The sequence below is a fragment of the Hemiscyllium ocellatum genome, chromosome 5 (assembly GCF_020745735.1).
Source record: "Hemiscyllium ocellatum isolate sHemOce1 chromosome 5, sHemOce1.pat.X.cur, whole genome shotgun sequence".
Taxonomy (NCBI): domain Eukaryota; kingdom Metazoa; phylum Chordata; class Chondrichthyes; order Orectolobiformes; family Hemiscylliidae; genus Hemiscyllium; species Hemiscyllium ocellatum.
Window position 1 is genome coordinate 53,393,443 of NC_083405.1, and position 21,497 is coordinate 53,414,939.

A 21,497-nucleotide genomic window follows, 5' to 3' on the forward strand; every position below is an offset into this window, starting at 1 on the left:
TCATCCTAAATCATCTTATCACCATTTCAATTAAGAAACTAATTATTCTTAAATGTTGACAGTGCTCGCAGCCTCACAAATATCGGTGTTTAAAAGCTCTTTCTGATATCTGTCCAAAATGTCTTGCATTAACATTGTATCCATATCCCTTCATTCCATTTCCCTCAACCACTGGTAGCAAAGCAGTATGGTTGTATTACTTCTGTTTTTAGTTGTTAGAGATTTAAGAGATATTTTTATTTCACTTTTCCTTTCCTCTCTCTCTTTATAATCCATTTCTTTTCATTTTCTCTTTATTTTGCATAGTGTCCTGACATTAAAAATGCTATTATAGCCAAGTTGCTAGCTCAGACTCAGTGTTTTGCTTATTATCAGTACATCAATATGGTTAATGCAATACACAATTATTTTTCCTGTTAGTACAGGTCCCAAGTGCCTGGTAGAGTGTGCTGTACTTTTTGAAATGCTAACTGAGAGCACTTTGCTCTGTAAAAACTGAAATGTCCAAGTTAAGCAAATGGTGGACACTATTCATGTCATACTTGGAGTAAAATCAGCTCAATGATTCCTTTTTAAATTCACCCATGATTTTCCTCATGGGTTGCTTCTACCAGTGTCCTGGTGATGCATCAATAATTAATTCATTGAAGAAATGCTCATCAAGTTTAAAATTATTAGAGCTTGGAGATCTTCCTGCTTCACTGTACACTGGATAATCTAAATTGTCTTCTTGATAAGTGCTCAGAGCTGTACAGGAAAAACATGGTGGGAGGAGGTCACACCAGTAGACTCAGTATTATTCATTAATTACAGAGAGCTTTTGCAAAATTGATCCTTGGATAAGCATCTCATTACACAGTTGCTGAAACAAAATTAGTGCTTCAGTATTCCTGAAGATTTTTAATGAATACTATGCACATATGGGAATTGCAATTGAATTAATGTTCAGTAAATACATTTTTGAGAAAGTAATTGGTTTTCATGGCAATCTACATACACTTGAAAAAATGTGTCCCTAATTTGTTTAACTTGTATGTTCTTCAGTTATGTATATCATAGTCTTACAAAATTTGCATAGAAATAGACCACTGTGTCACTGAGATGTTGTTTTTGATCCAAGTTCAAAACATTATTAATTTTTATTATCAAGATGCAATTGTATTGTGACAACCTTCTGTCTTGTAAAATAATTTGTGCTATGGTGGTCATTTTTAGTCTGGTTGGCTCAAAAAACCCAATCTATTTGTTGCAGAGCAAGGCCATTGCTGAGCACGTGCACAATTCATTGGTCTCTGTTTTCTCTGGCTTCCTACTTGACCAGCTGAACTATTTATTTCTGTTCACCTCTTCTAATACCATTACAAACAATCAACCTCTAAAAGTCATGACATTGTGACTGTCTTCTAGTTGTCAATGTCTGTTTTCAGTTTGCTTACAGCTATACTCATATTGGTATGAATATATTTTTGAAAATTTTGCTGTAACTGATCACATGACTGAAGAGTCTGTAAGAGAGAAGGCACCACTCTAGAATGAACACGTAAAAAGAGTAATTTTAGGTACTACGTTATGGTCTGTATTTTATAAAGTACTTTGTATAAATGTAACTATAGGAGTGTTTCAGTTCAAAAAGAGTTGAAGTTATTTGGAGATAAAGAGCAAGCTGTCTCTTGGACAGTGTATGAGCTAGAGATACTTGAGAGCAATATCTGGATGTGCATGCAACAAGATTGTCTTAAGGCACAAGATTAGGATCATTGGAAATTGAGAGAAAAGATCTTCAATGTCAGAATCTGAAGTTAAACAAAATCCAATGGGTACAGCTGAAAACAGATAATTCAGAAGGTGGGAAAGGACCTTGGAAAACTTTGGCAATGCAGCTAATCTTTGGAAGACTTTACTTATAGGGCTCAGGATAGTGTAAAAGGACGTTGGAGACTTTAAAATCTAGCCACGAACCAGTAATACACCGAAGAGAATGAAAACCGAATTGGAACACTTTAGACAGCAAAACCTCCAGTACTCACCATGCAGAGCAAGAGCACACCAATCGGTGTTGAGGATTCTGAAGATCGGAAACAAACAAAAATGCTGGAGAAACTCAGAAGGTCTGGCAGCATCTGTGAAGAATGAGACAGTTAATGATCAAAGTCTGACACTGGGAGGTTTTTCCAAACTGCAATTCAGAGCTCAGACCTTGAGATGGGCAGTCGCTGATATGAAAAGTTGTAACGCCTGTTCTCTACAGCAATCTATTTGTGATTGATGCCCTTGTGTTTTGTTGATGCTCTAGAGTAAAGCAGGTGTGGCCTAGCTTGGACAGATGCCAGGGCAAAATTTATGACATCCTGGACAGCCTTGAGATAAATTGCTCCCTCCACCTGACTCTTGCATCTCCCTGATTCAATCCAATGGGATGCAGAACAAAATGTTTGTTTTTGTTTTAAAACATTGCTGTGAGAATGACGTATATTTAGATTTTACAGTAGGCCTGTATACCTGAGGGACAAATTTCTACCAAATTCCTCTGAAGTTCCAAGGAGGAACAGCTAAGAACTCACTAGAGTTGATTAGATTACTTAGTGTGGAAACAGGCCCTTCGGCCCAGCAAGTCCACACTGACCCGCCGAAGCGCAACCCACCCCCCTACATTTACCCCTTCACCTTAAACTATGGGCAATTAAGCATGGCCAATTCACCTAATCAACACATTTTTGGACTGTGGGAGGAAACTGGAGCACCCGGAGGAAACCCACGCAGACACTGGGAGAATGTGCAGACTCCCCACAGTCAGTCATCTGAGGCGGGAATTGAACCCGGGTCTCTGGCACTGTGAGGCAGCAGTGCTGACCACTGTGCCACCATGCCGCCCACTAATGGAGGGTGGGGGCATGCGCTGTATACTAAAAGAGAAAGATTAGCACTTTGGCTTTTACACATTCCTGCTAGTCAATAGTTTTCTTCAAATTCAACTCACACTATCACACAAGCAGAAATCATGCTAATTTGCTCCACCACTCACTACACACATCCAGACAAATGTTTTTGGACACAATATGAATTTGTATTTATAATGTGTTCATAAGCAATATTTGTGGTACAAACTGCTGTAATTGTGGATTTTGTTCTCCCTGTGATGTTTGTTCAAAAGATAATATTTCTTTTTCTCTTTTTGATATTTACGATTTTACATTTTGACATGGTAGAAATTAATTTTCTAGTTGGCAGAGTAGTTCAGCTAATGTTCCAAAACATGTTTTAAAATTGTCTAAAATTTCAACTTCAATGGTTCTTTGGCACTATAGGAATTTTGTTTCATATCAGTAGTTTTGAAAGTATTAAAATAAAATATGTAAATCTGTAAATTAGTATGTTAGGGATCATAACATTTAAATATTAAAAAAATATAACTGCAATATCAATTAGAAACTTTGGTATAATTAATGATTTGGTTGTGCTCTTAAGATATTTTAGGTTGCAGTTATTCATAATTCTCTATTGTAATCTGCATTAAATTGATGAGTAAACGATTAAGCCCTTAAAAAGGAACAAAAAATAAATGAAAAAGAATATTATTTTGTTGTTCCTTCATGGGATGTGGGCACTGCTGACTAGGCCAGCATTTATTGCCCATGCCTAAATACTCTTGAGAAAGTGTTGGTGAGCTATCTTAATAAACTGCTGAAATCCATGGAGTGCAGGTGTGCCATGATACTCTTCAGAAAGTAATTCCTGGATTTTCACCAAATCACTCTAAGAGGTGTCAATATTGTTCTAAGACAACATAGTGTGTGTTTTGAAAACAACATTGCAGTGAACTTTCATGGTATTCCCATGAATTTATTACCATTGTCCTAAATGTAGATATCATTGGTTTGGAACATGCTACCAAATGAAGCTTAGTGAGTTCCTGTGCATTTTGTAAATAGTACACACTGCTACCTGTGTGTCGGTGGAGGGTGTGAGTGTTGAAGATAATGGATGGAGTGCTTTTTGTTCTGGATGGTATTACATTTATTGCATATCATTGGAACTGCATTTGTGATTAATGATTTTATTGTTTTAATGCGCACACATGATATGAACAGAACTCAAAGACGAGCTTCTGCACAAATTTGAAACCCATATATTTCACATGCAACTCTGGAGTTTTGAGATACTCACTTCCTGCAATTTGGATGAGCATTCAGCAAGCTGCCTTTTTTTTTTAAGCCATTTTTTTAGGATTAACAGTTAGTTCAAGTATTCTAGAGCCATCAATTTTGTTTTTCCTGATGATACTTATTGCTATTCACCTGACCTCCCACCATCTGTGCATTCGTGCAAAACAAATTGTGGGAAGTCAGTGAGGAAAATACACAGTATGAGAAATATTGAACAGTTTGCATGCTTAGCATGCTTTTTGTATTTTTTTTTGTTCTCATTGTTTCATTTTTCACCTCTAGATTTTTTTTCTCCAACTGAGTTGGAGGGCTTGAGCTAAAGGGAGAGGCTGAATAGGCTGGAGCTATTTTCCCTGAAACGTCAGAAGCTGTGGGAAGTTCATAAAATCCTGAGGGGCATTGATATGGTGAATAGTCAAGGTCTTTTTCCCAGTGTAGGGGAGTCCAAAACTAAATGGCATAGGTTTATGGTGAGAGGGGAAAGATTTATAAGGCACCTGAGGGGCAGCTTTTTCATACAAAAAGGCAGGTCCAATAAAAACACTTCAAGGGCACCTGAATGGGTATATGAATAGGAAGGGTTTAGAAGGATATGGGCCAAATGCTGGCAAATCACAAGATCAATTTTAGATATCTGATTGTCGTGAAGGGTCTGTTTCTGTGCTGTAGAACTATGACTCTGTTATTTGAATCTGTACCATCACAGTGTGCTGTTTTCAAAATGGTGCTGATTAAATGACAGCAAGGTGCTTTGATTTTGTGGAGTTATTGCACTGAGTGGAATTCGCACAACATTGGAAATTTTTAAGAAAGAATTAAAATTAGACTGAAATAAGTAAAGATTTGCATTTTGAAAAAAAAATTGATTGTATTTAATTACTGTCCTCGCAAGATATGCATAGCTTTTTTTAAACCTCAATATGATGTTCTGGTTAAAGGAAAGTAGCCTTTTGTTTTCAAATCATATTTTCCTGACTGAAAATGCATAAATTCAATGAGCCAACTGAACCATCCATCTTTCTTCTTCAGGAAGTAAACACCAATCTCTTATGCTACATAAAGACATGGCAATTTCCAACATATGGAGGCCATTTGGTCCAGCTTGTCTATTGCTAAAGCTGTCTTAAAAAATAATCAGATCTATCTTCTCGCTTCACTTCACTTGGCAAAGAATAAACATTGAACTTGATCTTGACCAATTTTTAGAAAGAAATTTGTGTGTGTGTGAGAGATGGGCAATAGTTGGGCAGTTTGCTACGAACAACTACCAAACCTCAAACAGATCACTGTTCATTGCAAACTGCCTGACTTTCAGGACAACTCCATATAACCCTGTCACAGTAGGTGCTGCAAGACGTGTCAGACTGTGGACATAGATACCACCATTACACTTGGGATCACCTTCCACTATGGCAGGTACTCATGCGACTTGGCCAATGGTGTCTATCTCATACGCTGCAGGCAAGGATGCACTGAGGCATGGTACTTTGGTGAAACCAAGCAGAGGCCATGGCAATGGATGAATGGGCACCACACAACAATCAACAGACAGGAGTGTTCCCTCCCAGTTGGGGAACACTTCAGCGGTCCAGGACATTCAACCTCAGACTTTCCTCCAAGGCGGACTTCGGGACAGGCAGCAGTGAAAAGTGGCCGAACAGAGGCTGATAGCTGATACCCATAGGGAGGGCCTCAACTGGGACCTTTGGGGTTCATGTCACACTATAGGTGACCACCATTGCACTATACACACATAGACGCTCCTACATATACACATGCACATGCACACAGAGTCACGCACACTCCTACAGACACATATGCACCCTCTCACAGACTTAGACTCTTTTTACACTCACTCACACATATACACTCTCTCACAGACACTCTCAACCCCCACCCCAACCCTACATACACACACATCCATATGCAAACATACACAACTACATTTGTGGGTGAATTTGTACTTGCAGAGTTACATTGTACTTTGCTCAAAAACTGCATGAATCCATGTAAGACTCTTTTAACTCGTTTTTTAGGTTAGAATCAGTCAAACATTATGGCACAGACAACAGCACACAGGGGACTAAAACCTTCAACATATTGTCTGTGCTGACACCAATTATTAAAGTTAATCTGAGAATGTAACTTTTCTAAAAATGTTTTGTGATTTACATATGAAAGAAGTGAAATTAACATGGTCATTCTAACAGATGAGAGACTTAACAAACAATCAAGATATTTTTCAATGTATAATTTCAGTTCCATCACACTGTAAACTTTTGCTATAAATTCGGTGTCTTACAATGTGTACTCCACAACCACCTGATGAAAGAGCAGTGCTCCAAAAGCTAGTGTTTCCAATTAAACCTGTTGGACCATAACCTGGTGTTGTGATTTTTAACTTTGTACACCCCCGTCCAACACCAGCATCTCCAAATCATGACTATATGAAACATTTATCTGTCTTTATGACCAACCTATAACCCTGGCATAGAACTGCTTGAATTATGCGGCCACAGTACAACCCTGTATCCACTAATTGGCATATTGATAGAGGTAGATATTTGTGTTACTAAAACTGACACATTAAATTTATTGGGGTAATGTGTCAACTCTGCACTGTCAGGAGGGAGCCTGACCTGTCAGTAGAATGTATAAGCAACCAAATTTGAGTTATAGCTTTTGGTGGCAAGCAAACCAGAAAATCAGTTTTCTTGCATCACTATTTTCCGCTCTGTTTAATTCTCGACAAATTAATTCTAAGATTTGTTTTCACAAGTAGGCCTCAGAAACAAATATAATTCAATAGCAGTATTTAGAAAAAGACAGAAAGCAGGCCTGTTGGAATGTGCATAGAGACTATTTAATTAATAGAAAATACATAAAATAATGCCAGATTTTGAAGGCGCGTGAAATATGATTTAGCTTAACATTTGTTCAAATTGAAATAAATGCATTATATCCTGGGTGGTAGTGATTCATAGCTTGAAGAACCATTAAACTCTGACTTAACCTAGCATATTTCTCTCAACTATTCAAATTTTATTGCCTTGATGCGTTTTGCTGAACTATTTGACTTGTGAACTTAAAGTTACATTATTCTGCTACAATGATAGAGCTATATGTTGTGCATTGCATATTTTATCTTTCATGTCCTTGTAATACATTTATTTAATTTACCAGCAGCAACAGAACAGGAAATCTACTGCCATGCAATAAGATTTGTCCATAAAGGGGAGATGATGGCCTAGTGGTATTATTGCTAGACTATTAATCCAAAGACCTTGGTAATGTTCTGGGGTACCAGGTTCAAATCCTCACAGAGTTGATAGTAGAATTTGCATTCAATAAATATCTGGAGTTAGAAATCTAATGGTAACTTTGTGGCCATTGTTGAAAAAAACCAATCTGGGTTACTAATGTCCTTTTAGGGAAGGAAACCGCTGCCTTTACCTGGTCTGGACAACAGACCCACAGCAATGCGGTTGACACTTAACTGCCCTCTGGGTAATTTAAATGCTGGCCTGGCCAGTGACGCTGACATCCTGTTAATAATTTTTTTAAAAAATGCACAAGGCCATAAGACATAGGAGCAGAAGGCGGTCATTCAGCCCATTTGAGTGCATTCTAACGTTCATTGAGATCATAACTGACCTGATAATCTTTGACTCCACTTTCCTGGGCCCATGTATGCATGGCTGCTCTCTTGCATCTTTTTGAGTGCCACCTTGCTTTCTGTATTGAAACTTTATTACTAAATCTGAAATTTGCAACTTACTGGAAACCAATTAAACTTACGTGCAGAATAATATTTTCTTTAAAGCATTTCTAACTATATTTTTCACTGAATGCCTGTAACCACGTGAGAAGCATGAATTTTCCATTTTTGCTTTCCTGGATGTACCATTTTTAATCTGTGGAGAAGCACACATTTAATCATAAAATATTGTGATTGTTAACAAGATTGATTATTCTCAGAGACCAGCAGACTTCATTTTTTTTCTTTTTCTTGTTAATTTTGTTTTACTTTATCCCCACACTACTGTCTAACTGCAGTAGTGCTTATATTTTCCCCAGCACCAATGTTTTGTGTGTGTGCGTGCTGAAAGACAACAGGTATACAAATCTTTATTCAATTTCCATCACCAGGAAGAAAGGGAACACCGAAGTGGCCAGTGATAAGCAGAGCCCTTCTCACGAGGGCAATGCTGCGTGATCAAACGGTGAAGGGAAGGGCAGGGATTAAATCAAAATAGAGTTGGAGGGGGAAATAATACACTTCACTCCCTGCAGCGCCCACCTTTCCTTGAAAATCACGAAGGAGTTGGTGCACACCACGAGTTCCTTCTCCAGGGACACCTTGGCTCTCCAACAGACTTCATTTTGATGATCTGATTACAACAGTTGTCATTAAGACCAGCATCTTGAGTGCAATTATGCTTATGGTCTCTTTGTTTACCTTTTCATTGACAACTGATGGCTATAATATATGATTCCATCTTAATTAATGTGCATGAATATTTTCTAAAGTGTATTACTTAAGAGATCAAAAAGAAACCTGGAACTGCATTCTAATGAAGTTATTCGAAGTATGCTCTTTCTTTCCCTAAGCATAACTTTTTCTGTGCTCTTATTGATTAGTTCCTGAAATCTGTAAACTTCCAAATAATGAAGTGATATTAGCAAAACATAAATCATTGCAAATGCTATTAGTCTGAAATAAAAATGGAAAGCGCCAGAAAGAATTAGTAGGTCCAGCAGCTGCCACTGAGTGAGTTGACATATCAGGTATAAACTGTTGCCCTATTATTAAGTGGACTTTGATGCAAAAGAGGTTATAAAAGAAGGGCATGGAATAACTTATTTGCCTTCTGCTACATAAACACTAAATTTGTTGTACAATCAATCTTTATGAGGTTGTGAGAAAATTATGAACTTTTGCCAAGGATGATTATATTTAAAAGATTTGAGTAATTATAAATTTACTAATTTCAGTTTCCCAAGGGGAGCAGGGCTAACATTAGTTGTGGTAATGCAACTTTGTAGAATGAAGTTAAAAATCACACAACACCAGGTTATAGTCCAATAGGTTTAATTGGAAGCACTAGCTTTCAGAGTGCCACCCCTTCATCGGGAGCACCGCCTGATGAAGGGGCAGTGGTCTGAAAGCTAGTGCTTCCATTTAAACCTGTTGGACTATAGCCTGGTGTGTGATTTTTAACTTTGTACACCCCAGTCCAACACTGGCATCTCCAAATCATGATTTGTAGAATGAAGATCTACTTCCAGGATTCAGAAACAGGAATGTAGGTTTTATATCTGATAGTTCGTAACAAAATATCCCTGATAAAATGTGCTAATTTGCTTTTTAGTAATTTAATCATCTAGTGAAATATTTTGGTTTTCACCTTTTTGTATTTGCGCTTCTCACTGTGAGAACTGTGTCCAATCACACATGTAATTATGATTTCTTCCTCATTTAAGGTCCAGGGCCAAGTTCGTCATGCGAAGATTCACTTTGACAAACTAAAGAATGATGTGTGCCAGAAAGTGGACCTTCTTGGAGCAAGTCGATGCAATCTTCTTTCTCATATTTTAGCAACATATCAGGTAAATAAAAGCACTTACGATTCTTTAATCTTAACCTGCTTATTAATATGATTGACTTTTCTAGTTTGCTAATAAAAGTTTGTAACAAAGCAACATGTAAAATAGGAACAAGTTTGTCATAACTGTTTGTCTGAAAGGAAGACTTAGTGAGATAAACAATTAGTCCTATTTTTATGCTTCTGTACATTTGTCAGACAGCAGCCATGTTTGGAAAAGATAAGTATGTTACATTTGATTCAGGATCATGCTGTTGTTAATACAAAACCAATTTGTATTTGTATGTTTGGCAGTCAAACTGACTAAAGTCAGACTGAACTAATGGAATAGATCTAGTTCCATGACCCATATGCACTCAAAATGAATGTAGGTGTGATTACTCACAATGTCCACATGAACCTGACAATGCAAAGTAAATATTGAAATTGAAAAGTTAAATTTTATTCAGGAAGTGCTTCTTTAATATACAAAATTCTTGACCATGCAGTATTTGGTCAGTTTATCTGACTCCCTATTGTACATCTCATTTTGTATCAGAATTATACTGCCAAATTGCTTGAATTGCATACTTTTCCTAACTTGTCAGCAGTAGGACTTAATAGGCTGTTCAGTTCCATGTTTACATGTTCGCTTGCATTGTCCACGATTTCTTTTGCCAATTGAAAACACTTGGCAGACTGAAAGTCCCAAAATCTGCTTGCAATGAGATGTGTGCCATAACAACATCAATATTTATCAGGAGTTGCAGTTGCAGTGTAATCCATCATTGTGGATTGAATTCCTAGTGCTGTAGAAGCTTTTAGCTCCGTTTTACTGTGTGACTTAATTGGCATGGCGTTATTCCATTTCCTACTCAGGCTAACTGCTGGGTGGGACTATTAAGAAGAGAAGGTCATAGCTGGGGTCGATGAGAATTAACTGACTCTAATGCTGTAATATTATATGAGAATTATTACCTTTCTAAAACTTACTTTGTAGTCCAATGGAAGTGACCTGGCAGAAGACATCTAGCTCACAAAGTGACATTTTTGCAAATAATAAAATAATGAATTTCAAGGCTGCAAAATTCAACTTAGTAACACTGGTGACATTAGTACAGTTAATGCCCAGCAAGGGAAAATTAATTGCCATATCACTCCCCTCACTTGTTAGCACTAGTGTGATGTGCTATGCAGACCACATTACAAGAGTGTGGCATGTTGGTACTGGAACATGCAAAGCTGGCAGATTGGGATGTCACTTGGCTTCCAGCATTGTTTTGCTTCTAGTCTCGTGAAATTGTCAGACACCACTTCAATTCTGCACCAATCTCCTCTCTACCACTGCTAAACTTTTCCCCAAACACTCTTATAAGGCCTGGGTTCAATTTTCACAACTAATTTCAACCTGGTGGCTGACTGGTGAAGCAGTTTGGCACTGGCAGAGTGGCATTGGCACAAATATGGATGCTATCATTCTGAGGGAGGGCCAGTTTGTTCATCACATAGCCATTGCATTTTTTGGGCCATGAAGATATTTTACAGCTTTGGCATTGTACACTACTGGCAGTGCAACGTTAGAGGGTCTGCCTTTCTTTCAGTGGGGCTTCTCAGAACATTGGTAAGGGATTCTTGAGAATACCAACTAGGATGGAGTGTTCCACCATACTAATGCTGGGTCCCGTGATCAGTTGCAGACTGCCGAAAAATAAGGGGTGCTCTCTTTCTCAGCTCAATCCAGGGTTTCCTGGGCAGGCAACCTGGATGACTAGTTCCTGTCCTGAGGCTTGATGAATCCCACTGGAGGGAGAATAGGAGTTTTAAGTGGCAGTTAAGGGCACTATTATCTTTTTTTTATTCTGGGACATAATGGAGACAGATAATAACATGGCAGGATCTCCTCCAGTCTGATCACAGGCTGTTCCCCTACCTCTGTTTCTTCTGGAGACATTAAATTCTGCCTGTTACCTCTATCCTTATCTCCTATAAAGGTTACCAGACTTGATGATGAGTTCTGGCATAGTCCGTCTTTCACATTGCAGATTTGGGGTATTAATTCTTTGCATCTTTGGTTTTGCGTATTCTTCCCAGGCAGCTCATCTCTGTTGGTATCTTTTTTTCTCAACAAGATTTCTTATTCCAGTATTCTAACCATGTAATAACATATGGATAGCTATTAGTTCATAAATTTAGTCTCTGTCATATCCTGCTTAAACTTCCATAATGAGCAGAATCAAGCCCAATCCATTGATCTGAGGCTTCTTCAGAAGTCCTGTTCTCTGGAATTGCACACACCTTCTACCTGAGCAACTGAATCCCCTCCCTTCTACATAATCCTCATACTTCTCAACCTGTGTGACGTTTTTAAAGGTCTTCATTGTGTTCTGTATCACTAAAGATGGGCAATAAATGTTGGCCCAGCTAGTAAGGCCCACATCCCATCAGTAAATTTAAAAAATGCATTAGAGTAGACTACCATGTTCATTTGAGCCATTCTGTTTTAGATGTTGTTATATAGCCAATGCTGTCAGCAAATCGGAGATTGTTTTGAAACCTTGCCATTTTACTGCTTCTATTCATGGACTAAATAGCTTGTGATATTATGTGCTGTAGCCTCATTCCAATTGTTGATTATAAACCATTGTGTCAGTTTCCTATCCACTTTAATAGAACTCATGACTAGTTTATAGCTATCTTCTATCAATCTGACAAGTCTGTCAAGAAGTCCATGCAGCCTTTAGGCAGGCCATATTCTTCCTTGCTATTCGCTAGACTTGCTGAAAATTACTTATGGCAACAATGGATGTGATGTGATGTTCCATAAATTTTTGTGAACTTTGTCTTATCAATGATTGATCTATTGAATTTCATTCTGGTCTAAAACCAATCTGTTTTATACAGTACTATGTTTTTTTATATAATATATTTTTATTAAGAAAAAATAGATTTTAAATATTACAACAAATACAAAACAATGCAGTTCAAAACAGTGCAAAACTAAACCCAAATAATAAAAAGCATTCCCCAACCCACCCTCCTATACGAATGTATAAACATATATAGAGAAGAATAAAATTTTAAAAAAACCTAAACTGGCTATTTAACTAACTAAATAAATTCCTAACAACAAACAAATAAATAGTAATAACTCAGCCCAGCCAAACAAAACACTTATACATTCACAGTTCCTCCTCCATGGATATTGGACTCATGAAACACAATCATTACGGCTATATAAAAGCCCTTGTTAGTGTAGCAGATAAATCTGTGTCCAGGTATTCCAAAAAGGGCTGCCATGGCTTGTAAAAATTCTCAGTTTTGCGGTGTACCATATTTGTGAGAAAATCAAAAGGAATATGCTCCATAACAATCTTCCGCCAACCCGACAGTCCTGGGGGTTTTCGGATATCCAATCTTGCACAGAACGTAAGAATATTGAAAAGTTTTTCTTATGCAAGTCTGCAGGAAATGCAATGGTTAGGCCCAAAAGGAGAGAAATGGGGTCCTTCTCCACCCCTACACCTAAAATCCTCTCCATTGCACCCACCACAGCGCTCCAATATGTTTGAAGCCTGTCACAAGACCAAAGACAATGGGTAAGAGTACCCATACAGATCTTGCATTTGGGACAGGCTGAAGTTCCCCATGGTTTAAATTTTGACAAACGGTCTGGGGCTAAGTGGACCCTGTGGAGAATCTTCAACTGTAAAGCATGGGTCCTATTGCAAATTGATATCTTCCTTGCATTCTCCCAAATATCCTCCCATGCCTCTGAAGAAACTTCAACACCCAGCTCTCTTTCCCACATCTTGCAGAGTCGATCAGATTCATCTGAGGTGGCATCCCCCAGTTGGAGATATAGAGTACTGACAGAGAGTGTACTCTTAGCCCTTAGTACCCCTCTTTCTATGTCAGATTTGTAGGGATCAGTCAAAAGTATGGTCTTTTTTTGAATAAAATCCTAACTTGAAAAAAACAGAAGAGGTCTCTATTAGGTAACTTGTACTTCCGTACTAACTGATCGAAGGACATCATTACATCTCCCTCAAATAAATCACCCATGCAAGATATACCCCTAGCTCCCAACGTTTAAATCCTGAATCTATCATACCTGGTTGAAAACTCGGCATACCCACTAAAGGTGTAAACAAAGATGTTTTGCCAATATTACCTTCCCTTTGCCAAATTGCCCTCCATGCTTTAACAGTATTGATGACTATTGGGTTATGGCAATATTCCCTAACTGTCCTCACCTTGTCCAAAAATAGCAAACTGGTAAGGGAGCACCTTGCCTGGGAGACTTCGATATCTAGCCATATTGAAAGAGGGTCCCTACAAACCCAAAGGTCAAAAGCAAGCTTAATTGGTAACTTTTAACGTCCGGAAGATCTACTCCTCCCAGTCTGTGAGGCAACTGCAGTTTGGCTAATTTAATGAGGGGCCGTTTACGGTGCCAGATAAAGGAGCTGAACCAGACGTTCAGTCTCCTGAGTGTTTGTTTGTTGAAAATCGGGAGAGCATCCATATAGGGTATAGCAAACGAGGGAGAATACTCATCTTAATAAGCGCTATCCGACCCAACCATGAGACCGGAAGTGCCTCCAATCTTTGGAGATCTTGTTTAGTTTTTTCAAATAATTGATTAAAATTGGCTTTGAACAGCCAATCCAGAACTGGAGTAATGAATATGCCCAAATATACAAAACCCCTCTGTGACCACCTAAATGGGAATCTATAGTCACTCAAGAGCCAACTCTTTCGTAAGACCACCCATAGGCATAGCCTCTGATTTAGCAAAATTAATCTTATTCCCTGAAAATGCACCAAACGCGTGAATGCATTGTATCAGGCAAGGTACTGAGACTGCTGGATTTGTCAAGAAAATTAGAACATCATAAGATCTCGCTGAATGCAGATGTAATTTTGACCCCACTTCTGGAGCTGATATATTGAGATTCCCACGAATGGCCTCTGCCAACGGTTCAATCACCAACGTAAAAAGTAATGGTGAAAGGGGACAGCCCTGCCGGCTGCCCCTAGAAATATTAAAATTGCTTGATCATACCCCGTTGGTAATGACCGCTGCGAGAGGTACACTGTAGAGAATCTTTACGCATCGTATGAAAACTTCGCCCAGACCAAACCGGTCTAGAGTACAGAAAAGGTACAGCCACTCAATTCAGTCAAATGCCTTCTCTGCATCTAAAGGAATCACCAATCCCTGTATTGACTGCTGTCAGCATGCTTGAATTACGTTAAGCAGCCTCCTAACGCTATTGGAGGATCTGCGACCCTTTATGAAGCCCGTCTGATCCTCTTTAATAATAGAGGGCAACACAGTCTCCAGTCTTACGCGAGAGCCTTAGAGAGGATCTTAAAGTCGACATTTAAGAGGGAGATGGGTCTGTATGAAGCACAACTTCCGGATCCTTCCCTTGTTTAAGGATAGGTGATGGTGGGAGACAATCATGACTGTATGAATCATTAAACATATTCAGCATCAGGCCTGACAGCATACATGTAAGTACCTTTATATAATTCACTGGAAAGTCCATCAGGGCCAGGCGCCTTTCCACTCTGAAGCTGCCTCACAGCTTCCTGCACTTCCTGCACTTCTTGCTCTGATAATAGGGCATTGAGAAAGGACTGTTGTTCGGGACTCACACCCAGGAGCTTCAGATCTTTAAAAAAGGATTCCATTTTGGCCTGCCCCTCCTCACAATTCTCAGACTGGTATAACATAGAGTAGAATCTCTGGAACGCCACATTATTCTTTTTAGAATCACATGTTAGGTTCCAAGACACTTCCCTAATCGCTATAATGGTTTGTGGGGCACTTCTGTTTCTGGCAAGGTATGCTAAGTATTTGAGTAAAAAGTGAGGTCTGCAGATGCTGGAGATCAGAGCTGAAAATGTGTTGCTGGTTAGAGCGCAGCAGGTCAGGCAGCATCCAAGGAACAGGAAATTCGACGTTTCGGGCACAAGCCCTTCATCAGGAATTGGAATCAGGCATTCCTGATGAAGGGCTTGTGCCCGAAACGTCGAATTTCCTGTTCCTTGGATGCTGCCTGACCTGCTGCGCTTTAACCAGCAACACATTTTCAGCTATGCTAAGTATTTGCCTGGCTTGTCAACATGCTCGTATAACCTTTGCTTCGCAAAAGCCAGCTCCTTCTTTGCCGTCTGCATGAGCACAGAATTTAGTGCAGACCGCAGCGCCGTAATCCTCTGTAGTTTGACCAACGAGGGCCTGTCAAATAGGCCTTCTCGGCTGCCTTCAACCGTGCTTCAAGGAGACGTTGCTGCTCACCCTTCTGCCGCTTCTTACTGGTGGAATATGAAATAACTAACCCCCTGGTATAAGCTTTGGCAGTTTCCCACAGAACAGATGAGCTATCAACCGAGCCTATGTTGATGTCAAGGAATGCCCGAAATTCCCTAGAAAAATACTCCACACACTTACTGTCCATGAGAATAAAGGGGTCCATTCGCCAGTACTTTGAATCCTCTGTAACATCCTTAATTTTAACCATGAGGTACATTGGAGCATGATCAGAGATGGCAATATTACCAATCGTACAGGATGCCACCAGATCCAGGGTTACTGCAAGGGTCAGAAAAATCAATCCTCGTGTGACATCTGTGCGGATTGGAGAAAAACATGAAATCCCTACCTGTAGGGTGGAGACGCCTCTAGACGTCCACCAACTCTAATTCCCCACACAAACCCAATAACTGTTTAGTTTGTGCAGAGGGTATCGCGGGACCTTTAGGCAACCTGTCTTCTGTGGGGTCCATGAGGCAGTTAAAATCTCCCCCTATAATGATGTGCTGAGACTTGAGACTTATCAGTTTAGAAAAAGCATCTACCAAGAATTTAAGAGGATGATCTGGGGGACAGTAAACATTTAAAATAGCATATTCTTCCTCATTTATCAAGGCTTTAAGAATTACAAACCACCCGTATGTGTCTGTAACACATTCCAATAATTTAAATGACAGATTTTTCCTAACCAATATAGCCACTCCCCTACTTCTGGTATTAAATGATGAAAAATAAACTAGGTCAAAGCCATTCTGCTGTAATTTCCATAAGACCATAAGACATAGGAGTGGAAGTAAGGCCATTCGGCCCATCGAGTCCACTCCGCCATTCAATCATGGCTGATGGGCATTTCAACTCCACTTACCAGCGTTCTCCCCGTAGCCCTTAATTCCTTGAGACAACCAGAATCTATCAATTTCTGCCTTGAAGACATTTAGCGTCCCGGCCTCCACTGCACTCTGTGGCAATGAATTCCACAGGCCCACCACCCTCTGGCTGAAGAAATGTCTCCGCATTTCTGTTCTGAATTGACCCCCTCTAATTCTAAGGCTGTGTCCACGGGTCCTAGTCTCCTCGCCTAATGGAAACAATTTCCTAGCGTCCACCCTTTCCAATCCATGTATTATCTTGTACGTCTCTATTAAGTCTCCCCTTAATCTTCTAAACTCCAATGAATACAATCCCAGGATCCTCAGCCGTTCCTCATATGTTAGACCTACCATTCCAGGGATCATCCGTGTGAATCTCCGCTGGACACGTTCCAGTGCCAGTATGTCCTAGATGTTCCTTGTCATCCAAATGTGTCTCCTGTAACAAAACAATATCCATCTTCTCCTTTCTAAGACTCATGACTATCTTCTTCCTCTTAATTGGTGAGTGACTTCCCTTGATATTCCAGGTACACCATTTAATCAAATCACTAGCCATAATCTTATGCAATTACATTTAACTTCCAGAGAGGAGGAACCCGAACACAAATTGCTGAACCTTGGTGTCACGTGGTCCACCAAATATAAAAACTACATAACCTAAAACCACTACACTTAACAAACACACAAAATTATTAAAAATAAAAAAAACAAAAACCAGAAAACAAACCAACATATAAAGCACCAATAGCGCTGAGTAGGGGAACTCTCAACCTGCCTGGAGGGGGCAACTACCCATCCCGAACTCCCCATAAATAGGCATCTAACCATCTCAACCACCTTCACTTCTCCCAGCTAGAACCGCATCGCAAGCACAAGCTAAAAAGAATAAACATCCCATAGAAAATCAATATGAATAAAAAAAAATTCTTTCATTTAATAAAAAAGGGAATAAATACCCCACCCATCCTTTGGTATGTCCTAACTTAGAAATTTTAAAATGTACATCTTAACCACCACCAGATATAGTTTGAACCAAATTATTATCAAAAGAAGAAAACAAAGGAGGAAAACCAAAGCTCCAACCGGATTCCCTCCTTTTCTTTAACAGAATGATAAATGCGTACCCAAGCAACAATACTTATACATACTACAATTGTTTAAATTAGGTTAGTTTGTCCACAAAGTCTCTTGCCTTCTCCGATGTGTCAAAGAGATGCATGGATCCATCTAAGGTGATCCGAAGCACTGCCGGATATCTCGGAGTACTGAAACCCAAGCTCCTTCAGTCTTCTCTTGACATCATCGTGCGATTTTCGTTTCTGGATCACCGCCGCTGAAAAGTCCTGAAAAAACATGATCTTAGACCCTTCATAAATTAGGGCCCTTGGATCCTTCCCCTGGAGTCTGGAAGCCTCCATGACTCTCTCCTTATCCCAGTAATGATGGAACCGTACCAGGAAAGGACGAGGGCGTTGACCCAGACCTGACCTCCGTGCTGTGACCCGGTGAGCCCTCTCTATCTTCAATCCTCTCATGCCAGTCTCCAAGTCAAGGAATTTCAGAAGCCAATCTTCAACACATTCCGCAGGCTGCTCACCTTCCTTACCCTCAGGCAGACCGATGATCCGAATGTTTTTCTCCTGCCCCTGTTTTCAAGATTATCCGCTTGGTCATGCAAATTACGAACCTGCGTCTTCAGGGCTTGGATCTCTTCCTTGAATGAACTGGCATCAGCTTCTACCACTGTGACCCTGTGCTCCACCTCATCCGTCCTCTTCTCCAGGTCTCCCAGCTGCTGCTCATGCTTCTGCAGCATGAGAGAGACTGGAGCCAGTTTCTCTCCAATCTGTTTCCCCAACATCTCGTGAGATTTCGAGACCTGGTTCATCAGGTCCTGGAGAGTATCAGCTCCGAGGCTGCTGCAGGCTGAACTGCAGACCTGGCCTCGGATGCTCCTCCTCCCTTTTTAGGCATTTCTAGACAGCTGAAAATACAGGTAAGTCAATTTTTAAATATTTCTTGGGGCTCCACAATCTTTCCAATGCCCCAAGAAATCCTGAAGACCTTGGTTGGGCGGGTTAAAGGACCATCTTGCTCCTGCTGTGATGCGAAGCTCTGCAGTGTGATCTCCTCAGATCCCCGCCATCTTAGATCCCCCCTACAGTACCATGTTAATGTACCTTTCTATTCCTCTCTGCAATGACTTACTAAGTATATTCGGAAGTTTATTTACTAAAGCTGTTTCCTCTACATGCTAGTGTTACTCTTGTATGTTTTGAAAATTGATATTATTATTGGCTATCCATCACTTTCAACCATTTGCTATCCCTAAATTTACAATATTTTGTTTTGAATCTCTGGAGTAACTCTGCAGTTATGTTAATATAACAACATCAGGCACGTTATTATCTTTCAGATTGTAAATAGAAATATTTACTTGGGATCTCCTGAATTCCAGCAACAAATATCTGTCTTTTTGTTCAGGACAGTTTCTCTGAACTGATTAATCCACAATGCTTTGTGCATTGTACAGTTTTGCAAAGTATTTTTTCCAGAGCTTGCTCTTCAATCTGTCCATAATTATTTTTGCATTTTGGGAATAACAGCCGTTTTAAATTTGAAGGATTCACTCATTTGTCTTGAGATGTGGCTTGTTTAATTTATTTGGGTATCTCAGCTTTTTGTATTTCTACTTCAGTTTGGTTGACTGATAGATGTATTGTGCCCAATTCTGTACGCTGCGCTATAATAAAGATCTGAACGGTATAGAGAGGATGCAGATAATACTAATGAAAAATGCTTCAGTTGTGTGGATAGACTGGAAAGATTAGGCTTTTCTCCTTGGGTAAGAGGAGATGTTAAAGTCATATTTAAAATATCGACAATAGGTAGTGAAATTATTCCTGTGACAGATGAGGGGAGAAGCAAAGGACATTGTTCTGTAATGTTTGCCAAAAGAAGCAACAACAACATGAAGAAAAATATTTTTGTGCAGTCAATGTTTAGTGTCTGGAATGCACTCTGAGTGTGATGTAGGCAGGTGCAGTTGTGGCTTTCAGATAAGAATTAGATTTGAATGTTGAAGAAAAAATTTACAGGACCATGGAAAAAAGGCAAGGTTGCGTTTGCAGAATGTTGGCATGATGCAACAGACGAAATGACACCCTTCGATGCTGTCACCAATCAGTGATTCTGTGTTTGTTTATGGATATTCTGTTTAGCTTTCCCTCTCTTTTTGCTTCATTATTTTCCTGAAGTTTAAACATTATTGTACATCGATGGAGTCATTCATCATAACATTCTCAGTTGGGCTTTCGATTCACATCAAGTTTATTTTTTTAATACACCAGTCGATTGCTATCTGCTATATTCTTACTTAAGCGTGCATTTATGATGAAAATATTTTAAGAAAAAAATGGTCTCATAATTGACTTCTTTGCCTCTAAAGGTTTTTAGCGTTAGGATATGATATTAAGTCATGAGGTTATTTAAAACAATGATAAACATGCAATCATTTCACAAGTGCCTAAGCTAAAAATAAAATCTGAAGGACAGAAATTAGTGTTTCTCTTCTTAGAATTGTCACAGACCTGACAGATGTATGTTTTAACAGTTGACTATTCTTTTGATGTTTTGCTGTTACAATAAAGACTAATTAGCAGTTGACACTTATAATTGAGGCTAACTATACTTTTAAATGCATTGTTCAATTCATCTTCAGTGTTGTGGAGCCAATTTTAAATGTTCAGATAAGTAATGGTTCCTATCTCTGAAAAGTATTGTGTCACAGTTAAGTTGAGTGGAAATGGCAAACAATCAAATTATAAGTGTTGAAAACTGAATTAGTTCTTAGCTCATTTTGGAGCTTTTTCAGGCTAGATTTTCCAAGGGTCTGTGATTCCTATCGTGTCCCTCACCACAGCTAAATAGTCAAGGGTTAAGTTGGGAGAATCTGCAAATAATTCCAATGGCTGCCCTGCAGTGATTTAGTACTGGCAGTATTGTGATTTTTAAAGTGAGATTTCCTCTTGTTTCTTGGGAGCAAGTCTTGCCTTGGAGACCATTGTTTGGTGAGCACCTCTAGTTCCAGCAACACCAGTCATGAGCCTTGACAATGACTTCAAGCATAGAGAGTCCCACTGTACAGCCATACATCATGAAAATGGATGCTTTGGTCAGACCAGTCCATGCTGAATATAATCCCAAACTAAACTAGTCCCACCTGCCTGCTCCTGGCCCATATCCCTCCAATCCTTTCCTATTCAAGTATCCATCCAAATGTCTTTGAAATGTTGTTGTAATTTTACTCACAACCACCACATCCTCAGGAAATTCATTCCATGCGCGAACTACCCTCTGTGTAAACAAATTTGCCTCTTTTATGTCTTTTTTAAATCTCTCCCTGTCACCTTAAAAATGTGTCCCCCTAGTCTTGAAATTCCCCATTTGGGGAAAAGAGAACTACCATCAATTCTATCTATATCCCTCATTATTTTATAAACTTCCATCAGCTCACTTCTGAGTTTCCTTTGCTGCAGTGGAAAAAGTCCAC

The 21,497-nt window shown here is 39.3% G+C and overlaps 1 protein-coding gene across 7 annotated transcripts in view; it reads left to right on the top strand.

Moving 5' to 3' along the window:
• The window catches only part of ica1 (islet cell autoantigen 1), a 129,380-nt gene that overhangs the window by 38,436 nt on the left and 69,447 nt on the right, over nt 1-21,497 (top strand). For all 7 annotated transcript variants that reach the window (XM_060824747.1, XM_060824746.1, XM_060824751.1 and 4 more), the window contains one exon: nt 9,648-9,773. In XM_060824747.1, coding sequence (XP_060680730.1) covers nt 9,648-9,773 — 126 coding nt within the window. The remainder of the gene's footprint in view (nt 1-9,647; nt 9,774-21,497) is intronic.